The sequence below is a fragment of the Hypanus sabinus genome, chromosome 5 (assembly GCF_030144855.1).
Source record: "Hypanus sabinus isolate sHypSab1 chromosome 5, sHypSab1.hap1, whole genome shotgun sequence".
Classification (NCBI taxonomy): Eukaryota; Metazoa; Chordata; class Chondrichthyes; order Myliobatiformes; family Dasyatidae; genus Hypanus; species Hypanus sabinus.
Genome location: NC_082710.1, coordinates 146,323,718 through 146,333,617, shown reverse-complemented (window position 1 = coordinate 146,333,617; position 9,900 = coordinate 146,323,718). Strand labels below are relative to the sequence as shown.

The following is a 9,900-nucleotide window of genomic DNA, read 5'->3' as shown; positions in this document are numbered from 1 at the left end:
GGTACTGGGAATGTGTGGCAACGTCTGTGGGCTGCCACCAGCACGTCCTCATGTTGTGTTGGTTGCTAAAGCAAATGACATATTTTGTTATGTTTCTATGTATGCGTAATAAATTAATCTGAGAGGTACATGATCTTCTGCACTCAATAAACGTCTCTAATTTTCTTCAAATACTTCCCTTGCCCGTTTGCACCTCAACACAATGAAATCAAGTTACTTGAAAATGCTTTATTTTTTCCATTACATGTAGTGTTTTGACAATGAGCCTTCATGACTTTAAGTTAATAAAAATATTGTTCATTGTAATGGACAAGAACCAGTTAATGCATCTGTTTGACATTCCTATGGGCACCAGCGGGAACAAGTGTCTATCCTTTCTGGTGCCTGCTCAAGAAGGGGGAAAGTAAAAAGACCACAGCAGAGAGGTGTAACCTCAGCCCTCAGCTATCAGGAGAAGTCATTAAAAATATCTATGCAATCACAGGTGTCCATATTGTATGTGGTAAAATGTAAACAGTATAACAAGAAACCCTGATAATGCTACTTGTGAAGTCATTCATATATAAAAACCTTTGTTGGGTGATGTGCATCAAAAATAACCTACGTATATATATTTTAAATATAGATTTTCTTTTATAAATTGCATTGGATTTAATCCATATTAATCTGGAATTCAATTAATTTCAAGTATGTACAAGTTCATCTAGCTTTTGTGTGCAAAGGGACGTCGGTTCCTACAGTAAAATTAAATAGCCTTAAGAAAGTGAAGCAGCGGTGTTTAGAAATTTCCAGGGCCAAACAAGTCTTGGAATCGTTAAAAAGTGGAAAGTAAAGTTGCTATAAAGAACAGCTGACACTGTTATCAAAGTGCAATAATTGAATATCAAAGCACTTAAAAAACATTCGGTCCAGAAAATTTACAAAACATCCATTACAGTCAAATATGGCTCAGTAGAATTTCCATTCGATACAGAGTTTGTGTGCTTTGTGGTGCTGGGCATCAGCTTGGCTGATGTGGAAGCACACTAACCTGAGGCAGAGGCTGCAGATTGATTTATAACTGGGCACAAGTTTCCCGGATCGCCCCTGGAGGCAAGGGCACCGTATAAACATGTAGTTCAATTCTGTGTCTTCACTGCTGATGGCTGTTCAGATTCCACTTGCGCTCATCACGGTCTGATTGTGGAGTTCAAAACTCTTCTGAATTGCTGCTAGGGAATTTTTCAACTGCAAAACAGAGAGGGATCATGACCTGACCCTGTGCTCCGAGCGCCCCTCACTTTAGCTCAAACGTTCTGTGAAGGTTTGCACCGGTTCATGCATCGCCACTTCCTGCAACACGCTACACACGCTCTGCCCAACCCACACGTGGCAAGCAGTAGTTCATGTGGCAGTGTGAACGCTGGATCTTAGAGGAGATTAATTTCATCCAGTCTGGGATGTAATCCCCCATCAAGAGTGCAGGCTTAAGGGCAGGAGACGGAGAAGGATGTGGTCCAGGGAGACTTGCTCCTTTACACAATGCAGGCCCTTCAGCTCACCACACCGTGCCGGCCTTTTAACCTACTCTAACGCTTTCCTCTTGCATAGCCCTCCAATTTCCTTTCATTCATCTGCCTATTTAGGAATCCCTTAAATGTCCCGAGGTGTATCTGCCTCTAGCACCACCCCCTGGCAGCACGCTCCACTCACTTTCCGCTCTGTGTGTAAAACATTCCCCTACACTTATCTCATCATCTGAAAACTATGCCCCTCATGCTAGCCATCGCCACCCTGGGAATAGAGCTGTCCACTCTATTAACACCTCTTTTCATTATTCACACCTACTCTCGTCCTCCACCACTCCTTAGAGGAAAGTCCTTGCTCGCTCAACCCATGAGGAAGGCCCTGCCTGGCTCACTCAATCTATCCTCACAAGACATGCTCTCTAATCCAGGCAGCATCTTTGTAAACCTCTTCTGCACCCTCTCTAAAGCTTCCACATCCTTCCTATAATGGGGCAACTAGAAATGAATACGATACTCCAAGTGGGGTCTAACCAGAGCTGCACCATTGCCTCGTCACTCCTGAACTCACTCCACCTCCCTCTGGATAAACTCAGCTTGGGGACTTGGGGGGATTAAAAAAAAGTGTCAAGGGAAATGGAGCAAAGACCGGAGCTCCATTAGTCTGTGCAATAGACCTTGGCTCACTGTTGTGTCATCTCCTAAATCAGCAGCTGGCCGTGATGTTTCTGGAACTTCCCAGTTATAGTCAAATACACCAAGAGTGTAATCAGCCCAAGAGAATCCCTGACACACACAAGGTAGTTAGACCAGGGACCACAAGCATGTAAAAGAGCAGTGAAGCTCTGTGTCATGTGCCTGGGACCTTGACGCTCAGAGGGTTCCAGGGCTGGAGGAGGTCACAGAGACAGGGACGCAAGGGACACCTAATTTAAAGGTGCAGTAATTGTCAGCTCGGAAGAATCCACAACTGAACCAGTTCTCAGAAACCCTGGGCCAAGCTGTTATTCTGAACTCTAAATAATCAAAGGAACCTTGAACTACGGTGACATGCTGATTATGGGATGCTGGAGCGGTTCACAGATCACCTCGGCATTGACACAAAGGGTGGGCGGCCTCAACTGTTCCACGTAGTTGTACCTGTTCCAGCAGAACAATGGAATCATTGATCACCGCCCGCAGCTCCTGAAGTTGACGAGGACTCTTATGTTTTGCTTCCTGCTCTAGCGTCTCGTGATCCAAACTGTGGAAAACCGGAAAGTAGCGTCATTTCAGTGAAATACAAGCGGGTCTCCAGTCGGAACTTACTCAGGACACAGGCCAGTGCATTCTGGGCACCTGCCACCTTTCGTGTAAAAAGAAACCTGCCCCACACACCTCCTTTGAACTTCTCTCTCTCAGCTCAAATGCATTCCCTTTGGTATTAGGCACTAAGACCCTAGGGAAAAGTTACTGGCTGACTACTCTGTCATTGTCCCTCAATCTTATAAACTTCTGTCTGGACCTTCTCAGCCTCTGCTGCTCAGAGAAATCTACCCTCGGTGGATTAATGTTACATTAGCACAATTGGGAGTTGATGGTCAGCAGTGGCTCAATGGGCTGAAGGGCCCGATTCTGCACTGGGCATCCCTGAGCTTCTAAAAACCTCATCCAAACAGCAAGCGTTCAGAAACTGGGATTACAGTTGATGCAGTAATCAGAAATAATCAAAGACAAGATGTTGCTAGCTGTCTAGAGGGACGGGCCACACAAGTGTAGTAGTGGGGGGGGGGGGGGGGAATGGTCCCAGAGAGTGGTGTGGGGGGGCTGGAGGCTGTAGGGGGTGCCACAGAGTAGTAGGGTGGGTGGACCCCAAGATGAGAGTATGGTAGGGTTTTCATACCTCATTACTGGTTAGGGAACAAAGTCAGCATAAATGGCTTTTCCCTGAACCCACCGGGGCCGGGGTCAGGGTTGGGGGGCATAGTGAGTTGAAAGGCTGTGTCGTTTGAAGTCCTTTCATTCAATGCATCATGTCTACTGGAGCACCACCTACCTGACACTCAGCTTTTCAGGAATCTTCAACTTGCTTGACAAATGGACCTTTTGGGCCACAACTTCTACATCCAGAAGCTTAAAAAACAGACCCAAGTTCAAGGCAGCTAGGATAAGCAGGCTGAAACACAAGGACATCGAATCATATAACACAAAACATATAAACACAAGATGCAACTCAAACACCCCTTCTGTCTGTCCATCCTTTATTCTCCCAAGTTAAACACGCTTTTAACTTCAATTTACATTTACTACCCCACACCATCTCCACAAAATGTCCAACATACACAAACCTTGCTTGTGATATTAGCAGGCCAAGCAATTACACTGAACCATTACTGATGGGCGGAGAACAAAGTTAAGAGTTGGAATAATGTGCCCAAATTCCTGAACAAGTCCCCTCCAGGATGACGAAGGGTCTTGTCCCGAAACATTGACTGCTTCTTTCAACGGATGCTGCCCGACCTGCTGAGTTCATCCAGCTTTTTTTGTACCCATCAAGGATGAGACTCCATTTAGGAAGCAATATGTTGTGTCAAGAAGTTTTGAACTGGGTGCTTGTCCAAAATACTGGCGTCGCTTCTGATTTCCATAAGATCATAAGACACAGGAGTTGGTTTAGACCATTCGGCCCATCAAGCCTGCTCCACCATTCAATCATGGTTGATCCTTCCCCACCCCAATAACCTTCGATGCTGTGTCCAATCAAGAACCTATCAAGCTCTACCTTCAATACACCCAGTGACCTGGCCTCTACTGCTGCATGTGGTAATAAATTCCACTACCTCTTCATCCTCTGGCAAGATAAATTTCTCTGAATCTCTGTTTTAAATGGACACCCCTCTATCCTGAGGATGTGCCCACTCGTCCTAGACACCCCCACCATGGGAAACATCCTTTCACATCTACTCTGTCTAGGCTTTCCAACATTCAAAAGGTTTCAATGAGATCCCCCTCATCCTTCTAAATTCCAGCGAGTACAGACCCAGAGCCATCAACTGTTCCTCATACACAGCCTTTCTTGGAATGATCCCTGTGAACCTCCCCTGAACCCTCTCCAATGCCAGCACAACTTTTCTTAAATGAGGAGCTCAAAACTGTTTACAACACTCAAGGCGGGGCTTCTCACAGTGGTGCCAGGATAACAGCCTCTCCCTCAATGGCCAGAAAACAAAAGAGCTGATTGTGGATTACAGGAGGAATGGAGACAGGCTCAGCCCAATCAACATTAATGGGTCTGCAGTTGAGAGGGTGATTAGTTTCAGTTCCTCGGTATACACAGCACCGATGATCTCACCTGAACTGTACACACCGGCTTTGTGGCAAAAAAGCACAACAGTGTCTCTTCCACCTGCATGAACCCCCAAATCCTCAAGACCTTCTACAGAGGCACCATTGAGAGTATTCTGACTGGCTGTATCACTGCTTGGTAAGGGAATTGCACCAACCTTGATTGCTGGGCACTGCAGAGAGTGGTACGGACAGCCCAGCACATTTACGGATGTGAACTTCCCTCCATTGAGGACATTTACAGCAGCAGAAGGCCTGGAAGATCATCAGGGACACCAGTAACCCCAACCATAAACTGTTTCAGCTGTTTCTGTCTGGCAAATGCTACTGCAACATTAAAGCCAGGACCAACAGGTCAGCTTCTTTCTACAAGCCATTAAACTTATAAATTCACATGTCCGTACATTGCAACGGTGTCATAACGCAAAGATTTTTACTCCCTCACGTTGTGGCATGGATGAAAGATTTAAATAAATTTATCAGTGCCTTCTGAAGCCTCAGCATCACATCCTTGCTCTTGTATTCTAACCTCTTGAAATTAATGCCTTCCTCGCCACCGACTTGACCCGCAAGTTAACCTTCAGGGTGTTTTGCATAAGGACTCCCAAGTCCCTCTGCATCTCAAATTTTGGAGTTCCTCCCTGTTCAGAAAATAGTCTGCACATTTATTTCTACAATCAAAGTGCATGACTATGCATTCTCCAACATTGTATTTCATTTGCCACTCTCCTGCCCATTCTAATCTGTCCAAGTCCTTCTGCATCCTACCCGTTTCCTCAACATTACCTGCCCCTCCACAAATCCTCATATCACCTGCAAACTTGGCAACAAAGCAATCTATTCAATCATCTAAATCATGGATATAGAGCATAAGAAGTGGTCCCAAAGTCCAAATATACAACATCCACTGCATTCCATTTATCTATCCTACTTGTAATCTCCTCAAAGAATCCCAACAGGTTCATCAGGCAGGATTTTCCATGGAGGAAACCATGCTGACTTTGTCCTATGCCACTGAGTACTCTACAACTCATCCTTAACAATCGAATCCAACATCTTCCCAACCACTGAGGTCAGGCTAACTGGTTTATAGTTTCCTTTCGTAAAGAGTGGAGTGACATTTGCAATTTTCCAGTCCTCTGGCACCATGCCAGATTTCAATGATTTTTGAAAAATCATTACTAATACCCCTACAATCTCTAACGCTACCTCTTTCAGAACCCTAGGATGCAGTTCAAATGGTCCAAGTGACTTATGCACCCTTTGGTCTTTCAGCTTTTTAAGCACCTTCACCCTTATTAACTGCACTCACTTCTCTTCCCTCACACCCTTCAACATCTGGCACAGAGTATCTTCCACAGTGAAGACTGATGCAAAATACTCATTTGGTTCATCTGCCATCTCCTTATTCCCCGTTATTATTTTTCCAGCCTCATTTTCTGGTGTTCCAATATCCACTCTCATACTTATGATCCACTTTGATATTGCTTGCTAGCTTGCTTTCATATTTCACTGTTTCCCTCCTAATGACTCTTTTAGTCACTCTCTGTAGGTTTTTGAAAGCTTCCCAATTCTCTGTCTTCCCACTAATTTTTGCTTTGTTGTTTTTCTTTAGGTTAAGGTCTGTCCCTCTAGCCTACACCCACCCCTTTCCTTTAACACTCTCCCAGGCTGAATCTGCTTTGCTTTTCTGTCAACTTGTAACTTTCACCATCTGGTTTACCTGCTCGCACCTGTGAAATCACGCCCACAATCCGGATCACTCACTTTCCCACAGTAGTCTTGGGCTTTCTTACTCTGCTATCTATACCGTTGCTCTCTCACTTTGGTCAGAATTTAATTTTTGCTTCATAGGCAGTCAAAGATGAGCCAGTAGTGAATAATGACTGCAGTATCAGCAGTTCCTCCAATCTGCCAAGCCCTGGACATCCTCTCTAAATCACTCCAGCCTCACTCATACCCCACTGATACCTTAAGTTGCTCTCATTTCACAGAACGTTTGGTGGCTATATTCAACATCCCTACATCCTACTCAACAATTCAGTTTCATAACTTCCCTATGGAGTGCAATGCGGCGTCGGGGAATGCAAGGCGGAATGCGGAGTGAACATGGGGAGGGAGTTTCCTATATGGGTGAAATCGAGGTCTAGAGGGCACAGCCTCAGATTTAGAGGGATGGACCTTTAGAACAGAGATAAGAAATTTCTTTAGCTGAAGGGTGTTGAATCTGTGGAATTCAATGCCACAGACAGCTGTGGAGGCCAGGCCGTTGGGTATATTTAAAGTAAAGGTTGCTAGCTTCTTGATTTGTAAGGATATCAGTTTATGGGGAGAAGGCAGGGGAACGGGGTTGAGGGATACAAAAAAAGCCATAATGGAAGACAGAGCCTAATTCTGCTACTAGATCTGATGAAATGCCTTGGTCTACTGTTATAAGCTCAGTGGCTACTTTATTAGGTACAAAACATGGCCACTGAGCGTATTTCCACATGCTGCAGTAGCTTATCCACTTCATGGTTCGAAGTGTTGTGTGTTCAGAGATGCTCCTCTACACACCGCTGTTGTAATGCTTGTTATTTGACTTACTGTCGACTGGAACCTGACTTGCCATTCTCTGCCCTCTCTCATTAATGAGGCGTTTCCACCCACAGGATGTTTTTCTGCTCTTTGCACCATTCTCTGTAAGCTCTAGAGACCGTTCCGTGAGATCAGCAGTTTTTGAGAAACTCAAACCACCCCGTCTGGCGCCAACAGTCATTCTACGGTCAAAGTCACTTAGATCTCGTTTCTTCCCCGTTCTGATGTCTGGTCTGAACAACAATTGAACCTCTTGACCATGTCTGCATGCTTTTATGCATTGAGTTGCTGCCTCATGATTGGCTGATTAGAGATTTGCATTAACGAGCAAGTGGCCACTGAGTCTACATTAAGCTGCCACATCACTGATAATGGTTGATGTTTCACCACGAGATCTGTAGTTTTCAGCCTCCTCCGTGCTGCTCATGAAGACAAGCCTTCCTTAAACGTACTTACATCACACTCATGCTCAACACAAGCTTTGACAGCTTCCAATTCTGCTTTGTTGGTTTATCTTCCAAATTATTTCCTTTATCTGCAATAAGAGGAAAAGGAAAAGAGAGGAGGTCAGGAAACCTCACTGCGATCCATCACCAACGTACCAAAAACCCCATCAGGACCAGCATGGGAGAGCAGGGGTATAAACGCAGCTTCTAATCTGCAGACCCGCGATCATTTGGGGCCCATTTTCTAATGAACAGCTGTGTCCATAAGCCCCATCTCAGACTCCAATAAACCCCAAACCAGACCCTGAAGTCGAATTTCTGTAATTCTAACCAGCAACGTCCCCTGTAAGGTGTGTGTGCGTGGACACACCCCTTTGCTACTTGCGCAAAAAGGAATTTAAACTGTGCACAAAAGGTTGTCGTCCTCCACCTCGTTGGCATGTTAAGTATATTTCACGATGGTACACAATCACATTTCCTTTTCCGGTTTCTGATGCGGACCGTGTGGACAATCTGGGGTCTGTGACGATTTGTCTGCCGATTTTAGAACTGGTTTATTTATACTGTTTTTAGTGAAGAATTATTCGTTGCGCACACATGAATTTGCACAGCACAAGATTTTTGCACATATTGGTCATTACAAATTAGAGGGGACATTACTGACCAGAATAATCCAAACCTCAATCTTGAATTAAATCCTAATAACCCCAACCCTGACCCTAATCACCCCTACAACCCCCAACACTGATCCCAAACCCAATAACTCTGACCGTGACAACCTTGACCCTTGCCTTGACAGAGGCAGCCTTTTCTCACATTGAGGTTTCAGGTAAAGTACCAGTCACCTGTGCCACAAGCCGCCCATGCAGAATAAGGGTTACCAGCGCAGTACCTGCATAGCCTTCCCTCGTGCCAACATCGCGGTTCGGAGAGAGGTCGGCAAGTCCCCGGTTGAAGCCCCTGCGGCGGCGCCGATGGCCCGGCTGACCGGGCTCAGCGGAGATGGGGTTGTGTAGAACCTCCTCAGTCAACAGGTCAGATTCTGTGGAGAGAGAACGCCCAGAGCTGAAGCCCTTTGCAGATTTTCAACTGTTACGAACCCCGTAACTGGGTTACTTATCAGCAAAGATAGAGAGGCCCATTGAAGTCTGATGGTACTATTTTTAAAAGTATTTATTGAAAAAGGGGCACAAAAGTAAGATTAATGCAAACATACAGATAATATACGTCGTCAATACTAAATCTAAAAGCGCGGGTATAATAACAATCAAAAAGAAATAGTTCTATCGTTGTCTAGGGGATAATGTATTGTCCGATGGAAATATAAGTCATTGTTAGTTCATTCAAGCTGCAGCATTTTGGGTTTAAGAGAGAGACGGTTTAAACTTGCCCAGGTCTCTTATGATGTCAATCCTTTGAGTCGGGGGAGTAGGTTTCCCCGCTGTTAGCTAAAAGCCGTTTTCCGTGGTACCAGCCGCCAGTCCCAGGCAATGGAACTGAACGCACGTGGCCCCCTTCAAAATGGCTTCCCCAATTACGGGAGCACTAACATTTCTTCTGGTGTGTCTGAGGGGCTGTTCCCACAGACCCTCTTTTATCCTGACTCTCAGGGTCGCAGATGTCAATCAGGTTGGGGGTGATGCAATCTCTCCCTCAACCAGCCCACGTAGTACAGTCTCCAATCCACAAAATTTGCCTTCCGGAGACAATGGCCATGTCCCGTAGCTTTACATCGCCAGGGGAACGAGACATTCCGCACGTCTCTCTCTCATTTCCTGGGCCCCCTGACCCAACCCAACAGTGAGCCTGCGATTCTCATAAAGGAGGGGGCTGCAGGCGTAACACAACCCAGGAAGCTGGTGGCTTGTCTGTTTCTGGGCTGGATCAGACGTGACATCCGTGAGCCACAGTGGATCGAGGGGGAGATATGCTGGGGTATCCTGGTCCACCTCAGCACACAGGCTGGGTGCTCACCCAGCGCTTGGACCAGGTTACCCAATAATACGCAGACTGCGCACCTCACCCGGTTCAGGTACGCCTGCCCGTAT

General features: G+C 45.8%; 1 protein-coding gene across 2 annotated transcripts in view; it reads right to left on the bottom strand.

The window, feature by feature from the left end:
• Positions 1–213: 213 nt before the first annotated feature.
• gramd1c (GRAM domain containing 1c) overlaps positions 214–9,900 on the bottom strand; it is a 50,564-nt gene continuing 40,877 nt past the window's right edge. For both annotated transcript variants that reach the window (XM_059970558.1, XM_059970556.1), the window contains exons 9-13: positions 8,745–8,894; positions 7,863–7,941; positions 3,541–3,660; positions 2,646–2,748; positions 214–1,227 (exon numbers count right to left, since the gene is read on the bottom strand). In XM_059970558.1, the coding sequence (XP_059826541.1) occupies positions 1,150–1,227; positions 2,646–2,748; positions 3,541–3,660; positions 7,863–7,941; positions 8,745–8,894 (530 nt within the window). In that variant the 3' untranslated portion in view covers positions 214–1,149. The remainder of the gene's footprint in view (positions 1,228–2,645; positions 2,749–3,540; positions 3,661–7,862; positions 7,942–8,744; positions 8,895–9,900) is intronic.